This window comes from Rhamphochromis sp. 'chilingali', assembly GCF_963969265.1.
Source record: "Rhamphochromis sp. 'chilingali' genome assembly, chromosome: 2".
Lineage (NCBI taxonomy): Eukaryota > Metazoa > Chordata > Actinopteri > Cichliformes > Cichlidae > Rhamphochromis > Rhamphochromis sp. 'chilingali'.
The window spans coordinates 36,214,482-36,241,143 of NC_137930.1; the positions used below are offsets into that span (position 1 = coordinate 36,214,482).

Sequence of the window (26,662 nt, forward strand, 5' to 3'; positions counted from 1 at the left end):
GCTGATCAAGTTTGTCCGACAGGGAAGTAAAGTGCCAAGCTGTCCCATTCATTTGAGGTCCCTTCTGTCATTAGGAGGTAATTGGTAAATTACAGCAGCCCTTGGCAGGCAGTTGAAGTTCCCCAGAGAGATCAACATAACATCACTGCATCCAGACATCATGCTCTGGTCCGTAGTACAGCTGAGTTTCTGTAAGAGGCAGCTTTTGAGAGAAAAGAGCTCCTGGCAGCAAGCTAACAAGCAGAGTGGAGAGCATTGATCTTCCCATTGGAAGATGGATAGAGACGTTTCATTGGAAGATCCACATAGAATTTCCTGAAATCTCTTGGAGTCATGGGTGGCAAGAGTAGGAGAAGAGCTATCCAAGGTATTATGTAGGAGGCAGAGCAGGGGAGCTTTTGGCTCTGGCTCCAGAGGAATGATAAGTTGTGGGACAATGATCTTAGTCCAGGAAATGAACGGTAGGGAGTGAACCAGCAGGGAGAGGTGGCTCCTGGCTGAAGACCATTTACCCTGTTCTCTCGCACTGTTGGAGGTGGTTCAGAAGGAGATTTTTACTGGTGTAGTAAATTGATAAAAAATTGATAATTGGCTCACTGACGAGCATTTGAGCTCCAATTATGTTTAATCATCTAGACACATGGATTTTCTTGCATTAGCAAGTTTCTTTATGTCAAACTAAGCTAAGCACATCTGGATTTCAGCTTTGTAGGTAATCTAAGAACACGGAGTCATACTTACCACCTCATCGTTTCATTCATAGAAAGAAAGCAAATTGGTCTGCTGCCCAAAGTATTAAAACATTTTAGGTTAGAAATTAAACAAAAAACATCTTGTATATAAAACTTTATTAATATTATAAAATGTCCTATTGGCTGTACATAAGTTTAGCTGTGTTTCTCTACATTGCAGGACACGGTAACTACACACAAGTCAAACACATGCCTGACAAAAATAAAACGTCGCATTCCTCAATTGAAACACCACCAATGTTACATTAAAGTAATAAATAGCACAAACACTAATTTACAACACAGGTGACCGTTACATTCAGCGAGGAAAATGGCTCTGGTAGAATGCTTCATATGGATTTTGTCTGCGTGTTTGTGTGTGCGGCTTTTTTAATATTTTCTTCCCGTCAAAACTATTCTTTTAGACTGATAATGCTAGTGTCCCCTAGAGGCTTCAGTGTGCATAACATCCCAGATTACTCAATGAAATACATCCTTGACAGCTTAGCTTAGTTTAGTGCAACAGCTAGGAAAATAACTATAACTATAATATTATGAAAGGAAGTTTGATATTTTTTCAAGATATTAAAAGACATCATTCTTACACAAAACTGGATTCAGTACTCTTGTTGTTTTACTAGGATGAAGGGCAAAATGACAAAATGATTTACTTTTAATTTTTTATTTTATGATGCATTTCTTTACTTTGAAAGCAAAGCTGTTTATTTCCTAGCTGATTTATGTCCCTACCCTATGCCCAGGGCAATACTGACAACATGCTGGAGAGATGTCTCTTCCAGCTTGGGAATGAATCTGTGTCCCCTCAGAAAAGCTGAAGGAAGTAGCTGGGGGGACGGAAGTCTGAGCATCTCTTCTTAGACCGCTGCTCACGTGCCCCAAACACAGATAAGTGTTGGAAAATAGATGGATGGATTTTCTTAAAACTAGAGTAACACTTTATTCTAATGTGACAGTGTTACTATAGGGTAATAGTGACTTTGCCAGAGAATGGGACTACAGAAACGTTCATGGACATCAACTGGCTTTATCCCCTGGACACACTTCCAGACATTACATTTCTTGTTGCATCCTTCCTATTTAAATAGTTTGTACATTTTAATATGTTTGATTTGGACTTTTCTTGATATTAATGGAACTGTAAAACTGAAAACAGTGGTAAAGTCAGGAAAATGGTTAGTATTCATCTTCCAGGGGTCTTGAGTAACCGTTATGGCAGCTTTAAAGTGTTTGTCAATGGAACATTTGACCCACCCTTGCTGAAAACACCACCAAAGCCATTACAAAACCATCATCTGCTGGAGGTTAAACTTCAGTAAAACTCCCCTAGAAAAACACTGTCAGCGTCAACATATACACATATCGGGGGGGAAAAACAAAGAGGCTGATGAAATCTAAAAGGCAAAATTCAGGAAGTGTGCTAAACAGCTCATTCTTTCCTGGTATAAAGCTTATTTTAAGCCTACACACACATAGTTGAATAAATTCTAAATCCTTTAGCTTCTACAGTAAGAGGAATGCAAATATCGTAGGAGCCAGTTATGTTTATGCGCCATAAGGCTGTAGATGAATTGTTTAACCTACACCACACAGGTATACAGAGACTCACCAGCCTCACATTGTGACACATTCAACCATGGCAGTTTGACACAAGCACACTAGAGATAGCTGAAAACTGACTTTGCCTGTGCATAGCCTGAATATGTACATTTGTTAGCTTCCGCTATGTAAAAACACAAAGATTGGGAAGAAAATTCCCCAAAACAAACAAACAAACTAGGGGTGCAACGATATTCGTATCGATATTGAACCGTTCGATACAGTGCTTTCGGTTCGGTACGCATATGTATCGAACAATACAATTTTTTTCAAATTTTTTTTTTTCAATTTTTTTTTTTTTTTTTGTGTCCCGTTTGGATCTATAGCCATCAGAATTGTTGTCTTGAGGCCAAGAAAGATGCCAAGAGGATTTATTTTAAGTGGATCATCATATTGGTCCATTTGATTGACCTTTATTATAATTATGAATTTATTTTATTTTCAGTTGCAAACGGGACAGACATGACTGTGGGATAGGACAGGGGGAAAGAATGAAAGAAAGAGGGGGAGAGAAAGAAAGAAAACCAAAGGGGAGAAAAAAAAAGAACAATACAAAATTTGTAATTTATTTTATCAACTTTCCTTCTGACGATGCTGTCTGTGTTGAGCGCTCAGTGAATCTGCATTTGACTACTCCGCCTAGGCTCGAGAGTGCAGCCTAGGCGGAGTAGTCGAACGCAGATTCACTGAGCACTCAACACAGACAGGATGGTCAGAAGGAAGAGCGCAGGGCAAGCTAGCGAGACAGAAGTGGACCTCCCCACCCTCATTCAGATCTGGCGTTTGGAATTATTTTGGTTTTCATGTGACGTATGACCCTGAAGGTAAGCGAGTCATGGACTAAAGTAAAACAGTATGTTGGATGTGCCATGCAATGCTCAATTACATGGGTGGGAGCTAGTGTGTTAGCGCAGTTAGCTCGTTAACGTGTTGGCCGTCTAGCCCCTCTGTATAGGGTAGCTCGTTAACGGAGATTTGCCGTGTTGTGGCGTTAAGGTTATTTCAACGAGATTAACCTGAAAGCACTAGTGGGAACACAACGAATATGACTGCACATTTACACCGACATCATCCTAGTGCAAAGACAAAAACAAGCATGCATGCTACAAACTTTAGCCGAGTCATTTAGACAGCTGTTAGCACAGGATTCTCCTTATGGAGACCTGATATGTATAATATGCTGCTGAGAATATAGCCCAGAAGAAACGGATAGTATAGCTTTTATTTTGGAAAGAGACATTTCTCTGTAATAAACTCTCTTTTCCAAAGATGAGTGATTCCTCAATCAGATACAGGGCTCGCAATATCGCTAGCCCGATGTCCCGGGGCTATCTCTCCCCTGCCTGTCGGGCTATTGTAGGAAGGAAAAATATATGTCAATGCTTTTGCATTCTTTCAGAAATGTAGCTGGGTAATTATGTCATTGGGTGAGCCACTGTCAATATGTGACATATTGAAATCGTGTTTGAATTTGCGCTTGTTTTTTTGCTTTCACTTTGCAATCGCGCGAACTGTGTATAGAGAGCGACAGCACTGATCTGTGAGTGATGATAATTTGTGCACCAATTCCTCTGACATCGTCTTATTAATTGTTAGCTTACTATGCAAACATGACAAGTGAAATCTCCCGCAGCTTAAACATGTGAGAGTTTTTTTGTATCGAAAAAATATCGAACCGTGACACCAAAGTATCGAACCGAACCATGAATTTTGTGTATCGTTGCACCCCTAAAACAAACACAAAAATCAAAGATGTCTCACTTTTAAGCTTTGGTAGACAACATGTTGGACCCCAGTAATAACACAATTCATAATAAACTTTCTTTATATTGTAATTCCAATGGTCTGAGGGGGAACTAGGCTTCTTCACCTACTCTGGACTCTAATTGAAGGCTTTAGAAAATCTAACCATTGATGACTTTGGCTAATCATGGGTCTTTTTTAGGAGAAGTAGTGCACTTTTAGCCAGCTAGGTCAATTAAGGGACTTTCATCTGGGTGATAAGGGTTCATATCCTGTGTTACATTTAATGGTTTCCACATTATTGCAAAAATAAAAAGGGGGTTAAAACAGTTTCCAAATTTTGGGCTTATAGTAGATAGCTAAATTTTCAATTGTGTCCTTTTCCCCCAGGAAAATACTTCTTTAATTCTACAACACTAATTATAAAAATAATTTTACAGCATGAAACTGTTTTAAAGTCTTTAAGCATGACATCATGCTATAATTTAAGACCTGAAAAATAACGTACACGCTATTTAGCAAGTGTAAATTGATTCTATGCAACAATCTTTACCAACTGCTATTGGTCAAAGTTATTAATTTGCCAACACTCTGATGGCAGCACAAGGTGAATACTGGCCAAAGTGCAGTATTAAGTGCTCTAATGAACCAAATAAAAAAAAAATTATTCATGACATTTACTTAATTTAGGACATGTTGTTTCTGGTTTCTCCTCTGCTCTCTGTTTCACCATGTGCATCTGCTCTGTGCGGTGTTGGTGAAACAGGAACAGAGTGAGCAGAGAAGAGACTGGTGAACTGAAGCTAGCATTATTTCATCTTTGTGTTTTACCTTGTTAGTATCTGATAGTGGCTGTTGCTGGATTTCCTTTCTGTTTATTTTTAAGTGCACACTTTCAGGTTGTTAGAAAAAAATCTAAACGGAGCAGGGTGTGGCTGACGGTGGGCCCTTTGTTTTGGGCTGACCTGCTGGTGCTCTAATACATCACCCAGTGGTTCTGTATGTCATAAATAGCACCAGAAAAATATCTCTGTATTTAAAGCCCAACAAGATGGAACCTGAATCTGAGAATGGCAAAGCAATATTACCAACAGTTAGCCTACGCGCTCTCAGGTATATAGAGCTTAGAAGATAAATGTCTTAATAAGATACATTTGAAAAATCAATCCTGAAACTTCAAGCACCAAAGCTGCCTGAACACATGAGCTGAGAAGTCTGAAACAGTAAATATCAAGATGACGAGGAAAAATAGAACCTGGTAACAGATACTGCAAGATTACAATTTCAGATATTGGTTAAAAAAATGAAAGATGGGATTAAATAATATTAAAGTGCCTCTAAATAAATATACATTATTGAATAAAACAAATTAAAATGAAAGTCCTTTTCTGTCACACTCTTAGCCGGACACCATGCAGCAGAGTCCAGGGAAGCGTCTCTTCCTCTGCCTTATCAGTGGGTGAGGAGTCAGATTCAACAAGCTGCTGTCATCTGCAATAAACAAACATGTTATCTTGTTTCCATCACAGCCAGAGAAAGTCCACCGTCAGAGGTCACCTCCTAAATATCAGAACTTGGGAGTTACATCACAAAAGAGAAAAAACGGGATTTGGTTTTGCCTGGTCAATGCTCTCCACGTGGTAAATCATAAATACAAGACAGTGACAGACTACAATTTTTACAGTTTTACTACTGTTTACATGCACTGCACCAGCTTGAATTGCTATGTTGGGGTTGGTGGGGCTATCTGAATTGACAGGTGGCATTCCAGTTGAAAAAGTAAACTGGGAACTCAAAAATTCCAACTTCAAACTCTAGTCCGACTGCCACCTTGGAGGTCGCTCCAACATACACAGACATGGCAGGGCATGTTTGCATATTGTCAGGAGATTTGTGAGTTGGTGCCCAACCCTCCCATCATGTTGGTAAGGTCACATGGGTCAGTGTTTGAATGGTGGTTAAATCACCTGGGAATGCATCTCAGCACGGCATTATAGGTGTCCGGAAGCTGTTGTCGTAGGACACCGCAATCAGTCAGTCAGTGATCATGACCAACTACAACTGGTAGATTCTCTTTGCCAGCATAAAAAAGGACAGCACTCACTTGATTGACCAATACTCAGTCAAGAGAGTATTGATTGGGAATGTCCAACGAATTCAATGAATATCTAAGAAAGAGAAGTGTAGACTTAAACAAATTGGCAAAGTCTCTTGTTCTACGTTTCTGAATAAGTCAGAAATCAGAATTTCCAAGTTGCCAGTTGGAATTTGAATCTAGAACACCAACTCGCATTTCCCACTTGGAAAGTCGAAGCAACACCGGCAACCCTGAGTTGCCCTGCAAGAAAAGAAAACCTTTGATCTGTACTGCCACTGTTGTGTATTTGTGGCTCCCTAAATAAGCCATTCAGAGAGCACTGACCAGGCTTTATCCATGATTTTACTGCAGTAGTGCAAAACCACAAGTATTATGCTGTATTGCTAGTGATACCTGAATGGCTTTTGCCTTGGTAAGACCAAAAACAACTCCTGTTTGCTCTCATTCTGCAAGTTACCAGAGGAACTACCAGTTGTAGGTGCTAGGTGGGAGTGATGTCACATTCAAGTTCCCAGGTATCTGGAACCATTTCTAAACAACTAGGAACCAACATCCATCTTGAATAACCATTATGGCAGCTTTAAAGTGTTTGTCAATGGAACATTTGACCCACCCTTGCTGAAAACACCACCAAAGCCATTACAAAACCATCATCTGCTGGAGGTTAAACTTCAGTAAAACTCTCCTAGAAAAACACTGTCAGCATCAACATATACACATATCAGGGGGGAAAAACAAAGAGGCTGATGAAATCTAAAAGGCAAAATTCAGGAAGTGTGCTAAACAGCTCATTCTTTCCTGGTATAAAGCTTATTTTAAGCCTACACACACATAGTTGAATAAATTCTAAATCCTTTAGCTTCTACAGTAAGAGGAATGCAAATATCGTAGGAGCCAGTTATGTTTATGCGCCATAAGGCTGTAGATGAATTGTTTAACCTACACCACACAGGTATACAGAGACTCACCAGCCTCACATTGTGACACATTCAACCATGGCAGTTTGACACAAGCACACTAGAGATAGCTGAAAACTGACTTTGCCTGTGCATAGCCTGAATATGTACATTTGTTAGCTTCCGCTATGTAAAAACACAAAGATTGTTTTCTTCCCAAACAAACAAACAAACACAAAAATCAAAGATGTCTCACTTTTAAGCTTTGGTAGACAACATGTTGGACCCCAGTAATAACACAATTCATAATAAACTTTTTTTATATTGTAATTCCAATGGTCTGAGGGGGAACTAGGCTTCTTCACCTACTCTGGACTCTAATTGGAGGCTTTAGAAAATCTAACCATTGATGACTTTTAAAAAACCCAGGAACCAACAAGGCTCAAACCTATCATGAACTGGAATTTGCTAGAACACCAGAGTCACTGTCCACAGTGAAGCCAGTTTTATATCACCATGGACTGAGAGGGTGCCGACCAAAATAAGAAGCGACCCTGTTCCAAAATCTCCACCTTCTGAAATTTTCAGCTGCCCACATAAACAAACCAAATGCCTTCTGGAGAAACGTTTTAAGGACTTTTCTGATTTCCATTCTTCTTTATCAACTCTCTTACATATATTTTACCTATAACAAATATTACATACCTTGATTTTTCAGTGGCAAGGGCATCGTCTCCCTGAGTTTGCTGAGTAGATTTCGCATCTCTCGCATATCTCTGCACACAAAGAACCAGCAGTGTTTTATGAGTAGTTTAGATAATCCTGGACAAAAACAGAGTTTATACTGGTAAAACATTTTCAGAATATAAATTTAAAAGCAAGTGCAGTGTGTGTACCTCTCTATGTTTTCAATATCATTTCCCACCAGCCACTGCTCCTGAGGAAAGTCGATGGGAGAAGAGGATCGGTCCTCCAGGATGGGAACATCTGAGCTCTCGTCCAGCCTGAAATCCACCCTTGGCTCCGAGTCTGTTCCTTCAGAACCGCACAAATACAGCAGCACTCAAGCATGATTGACAAAGAAATCTCACACACTATAAAACACTTACATCTGGAATGCAATTCATGATTTCAAGAAAATTAAATACTTTAGTTTTAACATTTGACAAAAATTATTTCTTCCTTTTAACATTTTTTTAATTATGTTTTTAAAATGTAATGAACGTGAATACAGCACTCTGCTTCCCCCTACTGTTTCAATACAAAATGACAGCTCCACTGCAATCTCAAATGGGAAAGTTGTGACGTTTATACAGCAATTTACATATAACATTTAAATATATCAGGAGTTTTCCTGCATATAAGAATTTCAGGTGGCCAACAGTGAGGTTTCAGGCAGATCCAAAATAAAATCACCAGTTTTGCAGTAAATGAACTTTTAGAGTTTTAATTCGTTTTTCATTAAGCCAAACAGTTTTTAGAAGTAACAGGAACATTTACTGCACTTGGACAAAACCTGTGCAGTCACCCCTAAAGCCCCAGTGAGCTGGGGAAAACTGTGCATATAAAAATAGCACATGATATATTTTATTGCATTGTGCCCTTAGCTATCAACTACTGATGTTCAGCATAATTAGTTTTAATAACTATAAGCAAACAAAACAAGTATTCAGCAAATGCTTTAATATTTATATGTATTTAAATGTGTTTTAAGCCGAAAACAGCACTTTTGGACAAATGCAGTTTGAACTCATTACCAAGTGAACTAGAAATGAATTGCAGATCACAAGAAATTATTCCTAGATGAGGGTCCAGTACAGTAGGTCAATCTGAATTCCTGACTAAATGTAAATGAACTGCATAAAAGTTTTGTATTTTAATAATTTACTTAATAATATTTTAATTAGTTCAATAATGGAGAAACCCAAATTCTGAAGCTGTAAATCCTAAAAGTGTCAGAAGTTTATATTTTCCTTCTATACAGTGGGAAAAACAGAACATAATGTGATAGTTAGTGTGAGTACAAGAACATAATTATTACAACATAATGTTGTTTTGTTTTTTGTTTCTGATGTATGGGGAAGGTTTTACCATGGCACACACCTGGGGACAAAGGAAGAAACTGATTATTTCAATCTGATCATTGGTTGGTTGATGAAAGTTTTGGGGATTTAATTGGCTGAGGTATTTTTCTTTTTCACCAAGTTTTAGATTTGGTGTGTTTTCACCTAATAGAGGAAGAATATTCTGAGACAAGTCCTAAGACCGGGCTTCTGTATTTTTATTTTTCATTTTGATTGGTTATTTTTATTTTATTTATTTTTTTTGGTTTTTGAACAGTGCACTGGGAGTTTTGTTTGAGAGTTTTGTTTGGGAATTTCTTTTCTTTAAGCAGATCTGCACGATGGGAATTAAAAGCTCTATACGACACGTCGAGAAAACCGTTGCAAGTGAGTTTCTCCAAAATTACAATGGGCTCGGAAGAAAGTCACTTATTTGGGACAATTAGAAAATGAGTCCCTGCCCAAAAAGGATTCAACGAGGTAATCCAGTCTAAATTCTTCTTTTTCTTTTGAAATGACGTCATTTTGCTGAGGGTGGAAACGAAATGCGACAATTGATTCCACTATCAGCAAAGAAAGAAAGAATGGATGAATGAATGAGTGAGTGAAAAAAACAACAACAAAAAACCCAAAACTGACTGACTGGTAAAAGCTGACAAAAGCTCACAAGACTTGACTGACTTGACCACTACTCAAGGTTAACCTCCACCTAGACAGGACAAAAGGGTGGATGAATCTATGTGTGTTTCTTTTTACAGGAGCAGAAAGATGACAGCAACATCCTAGGTTGCATGAGCTTTGGGCCATACCGATTTGACCTTTTAAATGGCACTTTCTGTGTTTGTGGATTTACCAGCGCTGTGTTATTCATGGGCTTGTGTTGCTCACAGAGGTCACTGTGAGAAAGTGTGTATATACCTGCGCAGCACTAACATTTGCATTCTCTTTTCTACAGCATTACAGTTCTTCATGTGATTTGATCATGTGATTTATAACAGGACACAACTGGTTGATGTTTTTTTACTACAGGATTACTGGATTTATGAGTGAAGGGAACTGTGTTTGCAGGCTACAGTATATGTTGATTATGCTATTACAGTGTGTTCTTGGGAAAATGTTGAATATTACAGGGGAGAAGTGACTATAGTGTATTGTTGATCTGCCATGGGGCAGATCAAAAGAGGGATTTGTGAGTACAAGAAAATAATTATTACAATATAATGTTTTATTTGCTTAGATCAGAGGAATAGGGAAGGATTTGTCTGTGTTTCAGTTTGGCTTAGCTGTAGGCTTGCGAGTGTGTGTAATTGTTTAGAGGGAAAGGAATTTATTGACACTGGGGGTCTGCTGTCATAAAAGGAGACAGGAAGCTGCAGTTGGGGATTGCTGATGCTGATGCTTGTACCTTTAATAAAAACTCATAATTGTTATAACTTAGAAGCAGGTTTGCAGGAGACTCTCCACATGCTTATCTGTAAATGTAAGACAATAAGAGGCCAATGGCCCAGTGGATGCAGAGTGGGAGTCTCAGTGTTTGTAATATGTTAACTGTGTTTTGTATGTTGTCTAGAGGAATTTGGTGTAGCTTGGGTGAGGAGATTACTTTTATGACCCCCAGGAAGTCACGTATACAGAGACACACACACACAGTGCTTTGACTGTTACGACGCACCCACACTTACATGCACACTCACTCAGGTACTGGTGCATACACACACAAACTTTTTGTTTGCAGCACACCATGGGGGTTTTATGATGGGGTCGCTTCTATAAAGCTGACTGTAACAAACAAAGGAGTGGAAGATTTTCAGAGGGACACCGGCCTTGCTTCTAGAACAGCGGTCCCCAACCTTTTTTGCGCCACGGACCAGTTTATGCCCGACAATATTTTCATGGACCGGCCTTTAAGGTGTCGTGGATAAATACAACAAAATAAAACTAGTACCGGTACCGAAAAAAAGAAAATTTATTCATAACACACGTGAAAAGACCCAGGAAAACCGAGTAAACGATAAAAACGACAACAAAATAACGCTGAAAACCGATAAAACCCCTGAAAACCATACATTTCACACCTGAGCCTCAACTCTCGCGGCCCGGTACCAAATGACTCACGGACCGGTACCGGTCCGAGGCCCGGGGGTTGGGGACCGCTGTTCTAGAAGATGCATGCTTAAATGAAGATGAATAAAGATGAATAAAAGGTTTTTGTGAAAATGACTACTGAGTCCGGTGCAGTCTCTGGATGCCCGAGGAATAAAAAGAACCGGGGTGAAACTGATTTCGTAACATTAGTAAAGGCTGCAATGTAAAAAAACAAACAATCTGCATTTGCAGCTTGTTTATAATTTAATTTGTTTCCTTAGTAATATCTAAACTTATTTGTTTGTGGACATATTTTTGATCTGGAGAAAGATTAAAATTGGAGGCAATGTAAGATCAAAACACTACATATACTCTTCAACTAAGTTCAGCATTAAATAATAACAAACTAAACTGATTTTCTCTTATGATACAGTCACCCTATAGAAAACAGCAGTTGGAGACTGCAGCGCAAACAAATTAGCTTAACAGTGTGCAATGAACTTGAGCTTGTGCCTTTGCTTCAAAGATGAGGACCATGTCTGCAACCATTCGCAGTGACTGCTGTCTTCAAAGCATACAGTGGCTTGCAAAAGTATTCGGCCCCCTTGAATTTTTCCACATTTTGTCACATTACAGCCACAAACATGAATCAATTTTATTGGAATTCCACATGAAAGACCAATACAAAGTGGTGTACACGTGAGAAGTGGAACGAAAATCATACATGATTCCAAACATGTTTTACAAATAAATAACTGAAAAGTGGGGTGTGCGCAATTATTCAGCCCCCTGATTCAATACTTTGTAGAACCACCTTTTGCTGCAATTATAGCTGCCAGTCTTTTAGGGTTTGTCTCTACCAGCTTTGCACATCTAGAGACTGAAATCTTTGCCCATTCTTCTTTGCAAAACAGCTCCAGCTCAGTCAGATTAGATGGACAGCGTTTGTGAACAGCAGTTTTCAGATCTTGCCACAGATTCTCGATTGGATTTAGTTCTGGACTTTGACTGGGCCATTCGAACACATGGATATGTTTTGTTTTAAACCGTTCCATTGTTGCCCTGGCTTTATGTTTAGGGTCGTTGTCCTGCTGGAAGGTGAACCTCTGCCCCAGTCTCAAGTCTTTTCCAGACTCCAAGAGGTTTTCTTCCAAGATTGCCCTGTAATTGGCTGCATCCATCTTCCCATCAACTCTGACCAGCTTCCCTGTCAATGCTGAAGAGAAGCACCCCCAGAGCATGATGCTGCCACCACCATATTTGACAGTGGGGATGGTGTGTTCAGAGTGATGTGCAGTGTTAGTTTTCTGCCACACATAGCGTTTTGCATTTTGGCCAAAAAGTTCCATTTTGGTCTCATCTGACCAGAGCACCTTCTTTCACATGTTTGCTGTGTCCCCCACATGGCTTGTTGTAAACTGCAAACAGGACTTCTTATGGTTTTCTGTTAACAATGGCTTTCTTCTTGCCACTCTTCCATAAAGGCCAACTTTGTGCAGTGCACGACTAATAGTTGTCCTATGGACAGATTCCCCCACCTGAGCTGTAGATCTCTGCAGCTCGTCCAGAGTCACCATGTTTGGAATCATGTATGATTTTCGTTCCACTTCTCACGTGTACACCACTTTGTGTTGGTCTTTCACGTGGAATTCCAGTAAAATTGATTCATGTTTGTGGCTGTAATGTGACAAAATGTGGGAGAGTTCAAGGGGGCCGAATACTTTTGCAAGCCACTGTATCTGGTGCAGAAATTCACTGTAGTGTACAAGTAGTGATGTAGTTGCTGCAGGATGGCAACTTAACTGCACAGTGACAAAGGGTCTGGTCAAAGTGCTGTTACACGATGATCATTCACAAATCGGAGTGAGATTGGTTGGAGACAGCAGCTACCATGAGGCGACCTGTACACAAATGTGTTCCCCCAGAAGATGAATTTGTCACCTTTGAACAAGCAATTGGTTACTGCAACGACTTGCAACTGGTTGATGAAAGTGAAGAATAATCACTGCAATCACCAAGCAACCACCTGGTGATATACTAGTCACAAGGAGTGTTCTACTTTTACTCCAAGTGTGACTGAGCCATTAGCACAAAATGCAAGACATGCTGCACAACTGCCTGGAAAACACGGAACTTTTTTCTCCATATACGTCAGAAATATTTATAAGTTGAACCACAAACATCCACTCAGGTCTTTTGGGGATTTCAGGTTGTAAAGTCTGCATCTCATCAAACTGCATCAAACATCTGTACTGTGCGTTATTGGGCATATATATCCAATTACTCCGACTATACAAACACAGCCCAAACAAACCAAAACATAATATCCATGGTAGCAGCATATTGCACTTGGAAGGTGGTTAAAACAACAATAATAATATTCTTGTTATCTGAAAGCAAAATGAAATCAGTTGGGAGTAACACTTGATTTTTAAAGCTTTTAAATACTACACTTGGCTTTTAAATACTACACTCAAACACCTGGCCACAGGCGGTTTTTATTTTTTATCTTTACTCAGCAATTCAGCATCATCACACCGTGTGTTCACTACTGTAACTGTACTTTTTCTGTGTAGCTGCAGCACCCCCAGCAGGCACATCGACTTGAGCATCTCCGTTATGAACATCTCCAGGCAGCACTGCAGCTGGATGAAGAGCCGACAGATCTCGGGATGGATCTCCCCGTCCTCTGGACTGCAGCATTAAGGAGAGGAGAATCAGACACTCGCAGTCAATAGTTTCATCTGTTATTCCACACCAATACGTAACAATTAAACTGCTAGACAAACTTTTAGCTAAATAAGTTCTACTTATATTTTTACTGTATTTAAACCATTTTTTTGTTTTTTGTTTTTTCATTTTTTGTGGTCTCAAATCAACAATAATCTATAACTTTTCATTCATAATTTAGCCACGTTTTTCTGTTAAGTTTATATTAAACTGTTTAATGCATGTAATATTTTTCTAATCGTGCTTTTTCAACCTTTTATTCCTACCTTTTATTTTGATCATTACTTTTCTATTACAGTCACAAATTAATTTATTTTGTCTATATTCTAAGTCTTATTTTGCATTAACTGTTACCTTTTCTGCTCAAAGCTAATTCATCAGTTGTAGTTGTTTAGATAACTGATTGATTAGTATCCCGCTTGTATGTATCCCTGATTGGGAACACCTAGTATCTAGCATATTTAACCTTCACTTAATAAAATAAAATATGTGTATATGTGTGACTAACTGTGGATAAAATCTATCACTGACTCCTTTTTCAAAATTGTTGCTTTACTGATTTAACTTAAAATACACTCTGTGATGCTCACCTGTTCTACCTGAATAAACGTTAGCTCATAAACGTTTAAAAAAAAGACAAAATAAATTCAATAAATGAGGGAGCCACAGTTTCTTCTTAAAAAAATATTATCATTCAAACTCGTGTCTAACCCCGAAACAGAGATGACGGCGAGGTCCTGGTGCGCAGCCCGGGCCATGGAGCATCCTTTGGACCGTGTGTGGTGCATCTGAGCCCGCAGAGAAGGACAGTCGGCGGAGATCTCGCCGACGGAGATGACCTGCTCCCGGTACAGCGCTACGAGGGTGTTGAATTCCTGCACAGTCTTAAGGAAAACAAACCATCACGCGATCAGGAAGGACACGATATTACTGTGTGTGATTTCAAATGCAACAAATACAACAAACACACTCTTAATGCGGCTCATCGCGACGCTTTTTATCCATTATGCGCCAATGCTGCTGCACCTGCGCGTAAAAAAGTCGGATTTACACGCATGAATCTGTCCTTTGGTGCAGAGCTGAGCTCAAGTTAATCATTAACAGACATGACTACGATCCTTATTTCAGTACCCACCATCCTGCTGTCGTCCACAGCCCCCTCAGTACTCTCCCGGCGATCCGTCTCCGTCTGCGCCGCTTTACCGAGCGGAAAGATGCTCCCTGTGGATCTTGGGCGTTTTTTCCGCCCATACGGTGCAGAACACATGCATGCACACCCACCACCGGAGCCGAGCCAGACGCAGCGAGCGATGCCCTCTCTTTTCTGGTGGCTGCTGTGTCCTCTGTGGAGAAGAAGACGACACGCAGACGCTGCTGGGTGTGGGCTTTTCTTTCCCCCCCCCCCTGCTTAATGCCTAAAGCCCCCTCCCGCAGCGGTGCGTGACTGTTCCCCAGAACAGGATCAGAAAAGATATCCCAGCAGCTCCCTCCACATCCCAGCCGAGCGGAGAGTCACCTTCAGCCCCTCCTGAAGGCCGACAGGAAGGCTCCTCCGTCTTCCGCCCCACGCTCACGTTTGCGGAGGATACAGAGAGAGCCAACGGCAAAACAAGTCGTCACCCTCCGACTGAAAATTAACAGTTTCTGTGCATACAGGACAAACGATATGATTTTCTTGCATCCACGAGATGCACGTTTTTTAAACTCATTACCTACTGCATATCAGTCAGGGGCGTGTGCGAAGTGGACTGTGTGGTGGCAGCAGCCCACCTCCCTTTCACTGGTCGAAGTGGGTTGCATGTGGCCTATGACATTAAGTTTGACATCCCTGGTTTAAATGAAGATATTCACTACAAAAAAAACAGGTGAAAACAAAGCTACGTTTCTTTAGTCCCCAGTGTGCCACCTTATTAAAAAAGGAGTCCTGGAAACAACCCCAATATCAGACATGGGGTAACTTCTTTTTTTTAAGAAACCAAGACCTTGTCAGCATAAATGCTCATCTCAAGGCTTCAAAGTATGACTTGAATGAATGAATCATGTAACTTCATCCATCTTTTTTACTGTTATGTCATGTATGTAAAGAAACTAGGCTTCAAAATACAGACACTTGATGGCTAGATTACAGCTTCCTGTGCTTTAAGCTAGCTTGATGCAACCTCAGACCCCAGTGTGAAATAACCAGCATCATTATGGTGGTTATCAACTTTATCTGTTAAACCAGGCTCTCTGCTGCAGGCGCCATGTATGCTCAAATATCAAGGTCATGTGACTTCTGACCAAAATGCTCTCCGAGTACTGCCTGCGCCAATCAGACTCACAGTTAGATGATGATAAAAATCTGAAATGAATAAAACAAACGTAACAGTAAAACGCAAAATATACTGGGACAGAAAAACATTAATGTGGTGATTTAGGGCTTTCTTTGTCAGCAGATACTGATTTAGATTAGAATCAAGTATAAGAACATGTATAGATTTTCTCCATCACCACATTATTGCATGCAACTATGCAATGCACATTTTGTGCTTTATATCGTGGTTTTACTAAAGAACGACATTGCGGCAGCAGAGAATTTTAATCATTTAATTACATGGTGCTTCAGCCATTTTTAAACCACAATTTAAAACCTGCTCCTGACCAGGTGTTTGCTGATTTAGCTGGGTAAAGAGAGACAAAGGAGGGGCTTTGGGCCCACTCTGTGAGCGCCTTTAAGTGGTCCAGTCAGGGCCCAGACTAACTCGACTGATCTGAAAACGGCTGTGCACCAGCGCTCCCCGTCAAACTTGAGAGGTTCTGAGAAGAATGAGAGAAAGTGCCCAAAACAGGTGTACCGAGCAGTTATTATAGTTTAGCATTTTCCAATGAGTTAAAAACCATAAATAAGAACACATTTTCAACCAAAAATCAGCCAGCTAACCTTTATTGAGACTCCTGGTATGGATTACATTTCACAGAAGCAGCGTGTCTCTGTACATTTGATACAGAAAATGGAACAGCAGCAAGATCTTTGGATGGCACTTTTGAAAACACAAAGTGCTTCACAGTTTGGATAAAGTGTACATAAGTCAAGGATATGTACTTACATTCAATTTTTTTCACATCCATACGTTGTGAAACATGACGGACAGAAATTAAAGACCTATGAAACAGTTTTCAGCAGATGATTGAAAAAAATAAAAACACTGATACGGTCGTTTTCAGGTGATGCCTCAAAGCTTGGCACCTTTGAATTTAAGAAATATGGCATTCAAAATTCAAATTGCTGTCAAGTGACCTTAGTGAACACGACACAAGAAGCTCAGTTTTGCAGTTCTGTGCTTTGTTATGTTAGCAGGACAAAAATCATCAGACTGAAGATTTTTCAAGTAATTAGGTAGTTATTAAACCCTAATCACACTCAATACTATAAACTTTTCTCAACAATTTCTGCAAATGTCTCACATGCCCTCTGTTGTTTCAGAGGTATTCCCGGACTCTATTAACATCCGACATGCGATTCAGTAGGCCTAATCTGGAAGAAATGATGCAATTAGACCATAAGGTCTAAAACAGTAGAGGAATAGGATAAAACAGAGGAACACTAGAACCAGGACACAGCACAGGATGCAGCTCATGACAAAAAATATCTTTAACAAAATGTGGCCCAATTGCACTCCGTAAAAATGAAGCACGGGAAAATCTTCGTCTCTGATACCTAATGAGAAAGAGATGAAATGTTCCACATTTAATGACCAATCAAAATTTGTGTGTAATGTCATTATTTGTGCCGAGGTTCAAAATGTTATTCTTTTAAACAACAGAAATACAAATTTTATATTTTACAAAGTGATACATGTTTAACGGGGAAAAAAATTTCTCCAAATACAAATAAACCTTTGATAAGAGCAGAATTTTATAAAGTGGAAGAATATTAAACCTATAAAACAATGATTAGCTTTTAGATGAAACAAACATATGAAAATATTCAATTCATTCGGCAGATAAGCGCACTACACATCATTTCCTCAGCCAGAAACCTTCATCTGGTAATTCTGCCTGAGTCTATTCACAACCATCAAATCCTTCAATCTCTCATCAGTTTCTTTCCTTTACTTTTGCTCTGCAATAACATAAGGAGCTCTACATAAAGAATTCAAGTTAGAAAACCAGACATTTTTTTTTAATGGGACTCAGGTTTTTTCCTTATTTTAGGTTCTATTATTGTGCCAGTGCTAGATACTCACATTAGACATGACATGTCTGAACATGTAAAAATAATAGAGGTTATCCGAGTAATTAATTTGGATTTATAACAAGTATTAAAACAAAATGAGTGAACTGAACTGCATTCTGTTCAATAATTTACTCCTTTTGCCCTTCAGCAAACTTTTCTTTTACTCTTGTTTCTCCATGAAAGTCCAGATTCACTCGTTGCCAGGCTGCTGTGAAAGGTTTAGTTCATTTATTTATTAACATTTTGAGTATATTTCATTTGAATTTTAATTAAAGCTCAAGGGAAAAAAGTGACCATAATAGTGGTAAATAATCATGATCTCAAAACAAACATAATTATGGTTTTATGCCCTGATCGAGAAACCAGAAGCTCAGGCTTCAGACTGCTCCACACACTCCTCAGTTTCACACAATGTCATCTTCTCTTGGATTTGTTTGTGAGTAAGAGGGAGTAACTCCAATATGGTCACCTCAGGCACACAACTAAGGGGTTCAAGTGAATACATACATGTATCACAACCCCAAGTGTACATAAGTGTGTTACATTTAAAGAATTAAAAATTATATATTTCCCAAAGACATAAATATCTATTGTCAAATCAGAACTGGTCCCATTCCAAAACTTTAAGTTCTGATGCTTCTTTCTCTGGGTGTCACAGTTATCACAGGCAGTATTATTGTAGCGTCTATTTTACAATATAAAGCACCTTGAGGTGACTGATGTTGTGATTTGGTGCTGTATAAATAAAATTGAATCATCTATCCACCATAAGAGACTAAAAGCTTTTAAGTGGAGGAATGCTCTGTCTGGTTTGCAAACCTAACTATATCGATTTTAACTCCAGTTTCAGTTATTGTTTTAACAGTTTACAACCAGCTGTGTAAAGATAAAATACCCTACAGACACTAAAGCAAGGCGATAAAGCAATACCATTTATTGCTTCCTCAGAACCAAGGTCCTGATGCAATGTGAGCTGAGATTGAAAACTACTTCATGCATTTTTGCTTTTGTCAACCTTCACAGAAACGGGATAATCCAGACTTTTCTGTCACAGTATTACACTGGAAACACTTCCTAGTCAAATAAAAACAAATTAAACTAAACAGCAAAGCTTCTCACCTTCAGGCAGAGGCCATGATGCACACGGCGAAGCCTCAAATTCACACTTGCGAGCCTTGTAAAGTTTTGGGAAAAAGGTTTTTGCCCTTTGATCGAGCTCTGAAGAAGACAGAACAGGGGACGAACTAAAGAGCATATCCTCACCAGAAAATGTTTGCTATTCTGAACACAAAGAGCGAATTAACAAACGTACCAGTTTGTAAGTTGGTGTATAAGATGACATCCCGGCAGAGAGGGCAGGTGGTCTTGTCATTTCCACTGTTCATGGCGTGTGCGCGAAGACATGGCTCACAGAAGACATGACCACAGGCCTGACTTCTGTGAGGACTGAAGTAGACATCCAGACAGACAGCACAGGTGAGGTTCTCCCTGTTCTCCTGGTGCTCCTCCTCCTCCTCCTCATCATCATCATCCAGCAGCAAAACTCTCACACGTTCAGCCTGGACATAAACATCCGAGTTTTTATTTTTTGGTCCCAAACGGCGGAGGGAAAAAACGCTTCTACAAGCATACTTTGGAGGAGAAACTGCCCAGATCACATTTTGAATCTTGTATCTAAAATAATTTAAGTCCTGCTCATTATTACATGCATATGGTAACTGCACTGGTTCTTATATAGTGTTTTTCTACACTTACGGATACAGTTATGTCTGAAGGTTTTCACAGGACTCCAGGCAGTCATATGAAAAACTACACTCCGTGATTCAACAACATCTAGAACCACCTTCAACAGCAACTTTAAGTAATGATTTTCTGTATGACTCAGTCTCTCACATCATTGTGGAGGAATTTTGGCACACTCTTCTTTACCATGTCACTTCAGTTCACAGACTTTTGCACACCACAGGGAAACGCACTTCAGCTGATTAGTGCCAAACAGCAGACTACTAAAACACTGGATTTTCGCTAACCACAACTGAAGCACGGCCTTCATGCATTTGGTCTTCCATCTATACACAGCAAGCCAAATCAGATCATTTTATTAAAATGCATCTAAAAGTCACCAACATACAAACACTTAGGTGAAGTCCAGCAGAGCTATCAGCCCCATCAAATAAAGCAGCCACAGCCTCAAGTTTCAGTCTTAAAATAGAGTTGTTATGAAGGGAAAACTATCCACAGAGGCCAAAGCCCCCATTCTGTGCCAAACAGATTTTTTATGCTGTAATGTTTTGGGGTATTTTACCATGATAATGGGGACTGCCCTGCTTTTTGAGCTAGAATGAAGGAATCATTGGAGAAGCTACAGTTTTCAGCACTTCCATGTTGGCTTCCTTTTTCAGCCACAGCATCTGCCACTTGATTGCATCCTTCATACTGACACTAACTCAGTGTGAACCTTGCTCTCTCACCAGTGCTTTCTCATTCTGGTGTTGCAGCCATCTCTCTCTCTCCTCCTTTGTTTCAGTCTCACACTCTTCATATGGTTCTTCTCTTTTTTGCTAAGGCTGTTTGAGGGTGGGGAGCCGACAGAGGTTTGAGGCTGAGACAATAACACACATGTCACTTATTTAGCAGCTCAAACAACAGAATCTATCAGCTAGTGAATTTTTTTTCCCCACTGGTATGCAAGCAGACAGTTTAACCACAAGTTTGGGCTGTCTATCAGGGGGCAAGAGGTTGGGAACACAGGGTCATCAATCTGTCACAGAGTTAAATTGGAGAGAAAAACAACCACATTCACACTTACAGCCAAGTTAGAATCACAGTTTAACCCAATATGCTGGACTATGGAGTGTGGGAGGAAGCCAGAGCACGCAGACATGGGGAAAACATGCAAACCTCGCACAGAGGTCCTAGTCATTGGATTTGAACCCAGGACCTTCTTGCTGTAGGTGACAATCCCATTGGACCACTTTGCTGCTCACTTTGGAAGTTATCTGCCCACCAGCTATGGTAGGCTACAGCATACATTGCTATATGAGAATGAGGTTAACCGTGCCTTAAAACTCTCTTGGCTGCTAAGTTAGACTGAAAATGGGAAATAACCTTGCCAAGGTTTCAGCCCCCCCCCTCCCAAATTCAGATGCATTCTGAACACTGGAAATACTCAGTGTGGTTTTGGGATGAAAGTCAGTAACAGAGTCGAGAATTCACTTGACCATTACTTCTACTACTCTGTACTCACACGTAATCACGTGGTCTGGCAGGTTAAAGATAGTTTACAATAAATCCAAACAGAGAGAAAATAAATAAATAAAAATGAATATACCACTGGTTCTTCTTCATGCTCAGAGACACTGTCAGAGATCCATCTCCTTCTGAGAAACACAGCAGGATCAGAGACCTCGTCGCAGAGAGCTGCAGTCTCTACAGAAGACTCAACACCCTCCTCTGTTAGCAGGAGATGCTGATCCAGAGGCGGCTGGGTACCCTCAGAAACAGATGAAGAGGCTTCACCATCTGTGTGAAGCTGCTCGCTTGCAGGATGTGAGACAACATCAGGGTAAAAATCACGACCACAGAAAGCTGGCACACTCTTCCAGCGAGCATTTTCTCTTTCTACAGGAGTTCGCCCATCAGTTTGTGGATTTGAGGCCTCCATAGGACTCTCATGGGGCATTGTAGCAGCACAGTTAAAATCCTGAAATCTATCCAGTGTAGTCGTGCTAAACTCAGCCCTCTCCTCGTGATTCTGAGAAATGTCCATCTGTCCCCTGTTGAGCCTCGACCTTAAAGGCTGGCCCATCAGGATGGAGTGCTTGTGGTCGTAATCCAGGCGGCTTTTGCTGAAGTGAATGGAGGCGTCAGTGCCACAGGGACACTGACTGCGATTAATGAAGTTGAAGCCTCCCAGGCGAGCTCTACAATTCTGGCAGTTGAGTTTTCCAGCAGTCCACTGGGTCTGGGGACACCAAAGGAACAAAGCTTAAAGATTAACTTTTTTCAGTTTCTTTCTCCTCTTCCAACAATAACAGTCAACACAGCTTTAAAAAAATAAATAAATAACTAAATAAAAATGTTGACATATTATCTTTGTTCACACGGGTCACACTCACTTGGTGAACTGAGGTCAAAATCCACTCTGGCAATATGTCAACATCGAGGTGCCAAATACTGCAAACATCAGCAGAGGCTTCATCTGTGTACGGAATCTGCTCCAAAGCAAAAAAAAACACACAGACAGCCGAGACGGTTTACATGAAAAAAAAAAACAGCTTCTCAGGTACTGATAGCCAGTTAGTGCCATGTGAGAAAGGATGTTTTCACACGACTTTCTACAGTCCAGTGGTGGAGGTGGTGATGATTTGGGCTTGTTTTGCAGCCATGGGACCTAAGCACCTTTAGTTATTGGGTCGACCATGAACTCCTCTGTACATCTGTGGACTAGAGCTCTATTAGTTTGAGGTCTGGTCCATAAACCTCAATGAACTGAAGCCGCATTAAAAGACTGGGCCAAATTTGCTTTTTTGTGAGTTTTGTTTTAGCTTCTGTCACACATTAATTTCCCAATCAAATACCATAAAACGTCTCCTAAAGTAAACTATGAAGTTAATGAAAGAAAACACATTTAGGATTTTAAAATAAACTGTTACCGTTAAAAAACATGTTGAGTCTATGATGCTTTTCCGACACTTCCTGCAGCGCAGCATGGATCTCTGCATATTTTCCTGCAGTGGGTCCTTCATCTGTACATGGTGACAAAGGCTGTCAATGCATAATGATGAACTCACCTGCACTGGTCCTGACTCTCAAATAAAAGGACAAAAAAAACAAAACTAATGACAAAAATATTTGGACATTCAAACTGTCAGCTGAAATAATCAGCTGTGAATACAAACAATTGGTTGTTTGAAGAGTCCTCCTCCCATCTCTCTTCCAGAGGCATTAGGAAAACCACATGTACAGAGATTGATTTCTGAGTCGGAAGTTGGAGGCTGGAAATCAATTAGTTCAATCGCTTGATGATGTGGATCCAGATAGGATCTGAAGTGGCTCAAATCATTTTAAAGCTACTACCTTTGGAAGTAGCCTACACATGCAAATAGATATAGGCTCCATGTGGTCCACAGCTGTTTCATTTTGATGATAAAAAAATAAATTTATAGTTTGCAGCAAATACGTGGATATTACTGTTTAGTATTTAAGGTGCAAAGTTAAACTCACTTAAAGCTAGGCCTGTAATCCTGGAAGGTGCTGGAGGTGTTACAGCAGTCATCAGAAGGATTGTTAAGCATTTGGATGAACAAGGGTTTTACAGTTAACTAAAGTGCGACTTCACTCACCTTCAGGACTTTTTGGATTGACAGGGACGTTAATCTGAGCACTGAGAAGCAATGTGATGAATCCTGGACATGAGATGTTTCAAAAATCAAAACACTTATTGTCACATGGATTTGGTGAGACAACATCGGTCTCTGAGATTCTTTTGGTCCTGGTAGAGATCACGCTGAGATGTTTCCATGTTTTGCACAATCCTTTTATTACCATTGCAAGCAATCACAACTATGTTCTCTTTAACTTTGATGTACATTAAGGAATCTATTCTCAACAGATTACATGGATTCTTTCATCAGCTGACAAAGAGGTGATCAAAAGGTGAGCTATTGATCTGATAACCCTCTACACCACCTACTGGAGATGAACACTACAGGGAGTGCAGAATTATTAGGCAAGTTGTATTTTTGAGGAATAATTTTATTATTGAACAACAACCATGTTCTCAATGAACCCAAAAAACTCATTAATAGCAAAGCTGAATGTTTTTGGAAGTAGTTTTTAGTTTTAGCTATTTTAGGGGGATATCTGTGTGTGCAGGTGACTATTACTGTGCATAATTATTAGGCAACTTAACAAAAAACAAATATATACCCATTTCAATTATTTATTTTTACCAGTGAAACCAATATAACATCTCCACATTCACAAATATACATTTCTGACATTCAAAAACAAAACAAAAACAAATCAGCGACCAATATAGCCACCTTTCTTTGCAAGGACACTCAAAAGCCTGCCATCCATGGATTCTGTCAGTGTTTTGATCTGTTCACCATCAACATTGCGTGCAGCAGCAACCACAGCCTCCCAGACACTGTTCAGAGAGGTGTACTGTTTTCCCTCCTTGTAAATCTCACATTTGATGATGAACCACAGGTTCTCAATGGGGTTCAGATCAGGTGAACAAGGAGGCCATGTCATTAGTTTTTCTTCTTTCATACCCTTTCTTGCCAGCCACGCTGTGGAGTACTTGGACGCGTGTGATGGAGCATTGTCCTGCATGAAAATCATGTTTTTCTTGAAGGATGCAGACTTCTTCCTGTACCACTGCTTGAAGAAGGTGTCTTCCAGAAACTGGCAGTAGGACTGGGAGTTGAGCGTGACTCCATCCTCAACCCGAAAAGGCCCCACAAGCTCATCTTTGATGATACCAGTCCAAACCAGTACTCCACCTCCACCTTGCTGGCGTCTGAGTCAGACTGGAGCTCTCTGCCCTTTAACAATCCAGCCACGGGCCCATCCATCTGGCCCATCAAGACTCACTCTAATTTCATCAGTCCATAAAACCTTAGAAAAATCAGTCTTGAGATATTTCTTGGCCCAGTCTTGACGTTTCAGCTTGTGTGTCTTGTTCAGTGGTGGTCGTCTTTCAGCCTTTCTTACCTTGGCCATGTCTCTGAGTATTGCACACCTTGTGCTTTTGGGCACTCCAGTGATGTTGCAGCTCTGAAATATGGCCAAACTGGTGGCAAGTGGCATCTTGGCAGCTGCACGCTTGACTTTTCTCAGTTCATGGGCAGTTATTTTGCGCCTTGGTTTTTCCACACGCTTATTGCGACCCTGTTGACTATTTTGAATGAAACGCTTGATTGTTCGATGATCACGCTTCAGAAGCTTTGCAATTTTGAGACTGCTGCATCCCTCTGCAAGATATCTCACTATTTTTGACTTTTCTGAGCCTGTCAAGTCCTTCTTTTGACCCATTTTGCCAAAGGAAAGGACGTTGCCTAATAATTATGCACACCTGATATAGGGTGTTGATGTCATTAGGCCACACCCCTTCTCATTACAGAGATGCACATCACCTAATATGCTTAATTGGTAGTAGGCTTTCGAGCCTATACAGCTTGGAGTAAGACAACATGCATGAAGAGGATGATGTGGACAAAACACTCATTTGCCTAATAATTCTGCACTCCCTGTACAGAAAGTATCGTTACCGCCTCATAGCACTATACGTGCTAGTTATTCTAGATTTAACTCCTTAATGTGTCTTTAGAGGGGGTTTTTTTAAGCTCTTGTATAAATTAGCTTTATTGTATTTTTTATTTTATGTAGTTCTGTTATAATGTTTGCTATGTTGAGCCATGTGGCCTTTTCATGTTTTGGATGCTGTACCACAGCAATTTGCAAACTTTAGTGGTAGTAAGTATTTCTTATTTAACGTTATTTTTTTTAACGCTCACAGGTGTTTTGCGGCTCCAAAGAATCTAAATAGTCACTAAAATAATAAAGGACACTCTACAGGCACGCTGGCGTGCACAACACACACATCAGCCTGGGACAACCAAACTTCTCACTATCGATGTTTAAACTACGAGGGCAAAATTACGGGTTTTCGCTTAACGTGCATAGTTTAAAGTTAACGGTTTCGATGAAATAAGAAAAACACAATTCAAGTAAAACAATAAAATGAGTCGCTAGTTAGCTACTGAGCCCTATTAAACGACAACGGCTACGGTCCAAATACAACGAAGAACATTTCGACAACTATAAAAATAAAATAAGCTTACCTTTAAGACAGACGTATTTGCTAGGTAAACACGGCTACGCTAAGAAAACAAAATATTTCTCTTGAGTTTAAATAGCTCGGTGACGTCATGAAAAGTGCTCAACGGGACGTCTAATGGGCCAAAAAGGACCGTAAAGGCCGCTGCTGTCGCTTCAACTTCATGGTAAATGGAGTTGAATTTGTATAGCGCTTTACTTAGTCCCTGAGGACCCCAAAGCGCTTTACACTACATTCAGTCATTCACCCATTCACAAACACACACTGGTGACGGCAAGCTACATTGTACAGATCAGTACAATTTTCGTTAAACACAAATAAAATCTGGACTTGAATAAAAAAAAAAGAGAACTTGTAAACTAAAATAAAATGAAAATATAGAGGACAGATCTTTAAGTAATTTTTAGTTTGGTTAAAAAACATTACAAGTTGCCTGATGAGTCACTGAAAGACAAGTTTACTGAGACTCTGGATGTTTATAATAGTATGACACACGTTCAAACAATTTGTTATTCTAATAATACCTGTACTAATCTTAACTATGACACGTCATTGCACACAGCAATAATTGGAAAGACAGAAACTAACAAATACTAAACTAAAAACCCAACATTGTCAAACAAAAACTAAAATG

The 26,662-nt window shown here is 40.0% G+C and overlaps 2 protein-coding genes across 5 annotated transcripts; both read right to left on the minus strand.

Moving 5' to 3' along the window:
- Window positions 1-831: 831 nt before the first annotated feature.
- Window positions 832-15,490, minus strand: LOC308392442 (regulator of G-protein signaling 7-binding protein B-like). Its single transcript, XM_080875491.1, has 6 exons — window positions 15,099-15,490; window positions 14,675-14,847; window positions 13,797-13,927; window positions 7,982-8,120; window positions 7,791-7,861; window positions 832-5,582 (listed from the first exon to the last, which is right to left on the minus strand). Exons 1-6 carry the CDS (start codon window positions 15,228-15,230, stop codon window positions 5,491-5,493), a joined length of 738 nt encoding a protein of 245 aa, XP_080731617.1. The 5' UTR covers window positions 15,231-15,490; the 3' UTR covers window positions 832-5,490.
- A 1,380-nt stretch (window positions 15,491-16,870) lies between these two features.
- On the minus strand, window positions 16,871-26,168 carry rnf180b (ring finger protein 180b). 4 transcript variants are annotated; one of them, XM_080875498.1, is made up of 8 exons: window positions 26,033-26,138; window positions 23,525-23,587; window positions 22,835-22,927; window positions 22,298-22,393; window positions 21,511-22,143; window positions 19,492-19,738; window positions 19,299-19,397; window positions 16,871-17,660 (listed from the first exon to the last, which is right to left on the minus strand). In XM_080875498.1, exons 3-8 carry the CDS (start codon window positions 22,925-22,927, stop codon window positions 17,473-17,475), a joined length of 1,356 nt encoding a protein of 451 aa, XP_080731624.1. In that variant the 5' UTR covers window positions 23,525-23,587; window positions 26,033-26,138; the 3' UTR covers window positions 16,871-17,472. The 4 variants fall into 4 exon arrangements, with proteins under 4 accessions (XP_080731624.1, XP_080731626.1, XP_080731625.1 ...); XM_080875500.1 differs by having other exon boundaries at window positions 22,835-22,987; XM_080875499.1 differs by lacking the exon at window positions 23,525-23,587 and having other exon boundaries at window positions 26,033-26,168.
- Window positions 26,169-26,662: the final 494 nt, after the last annotated feature.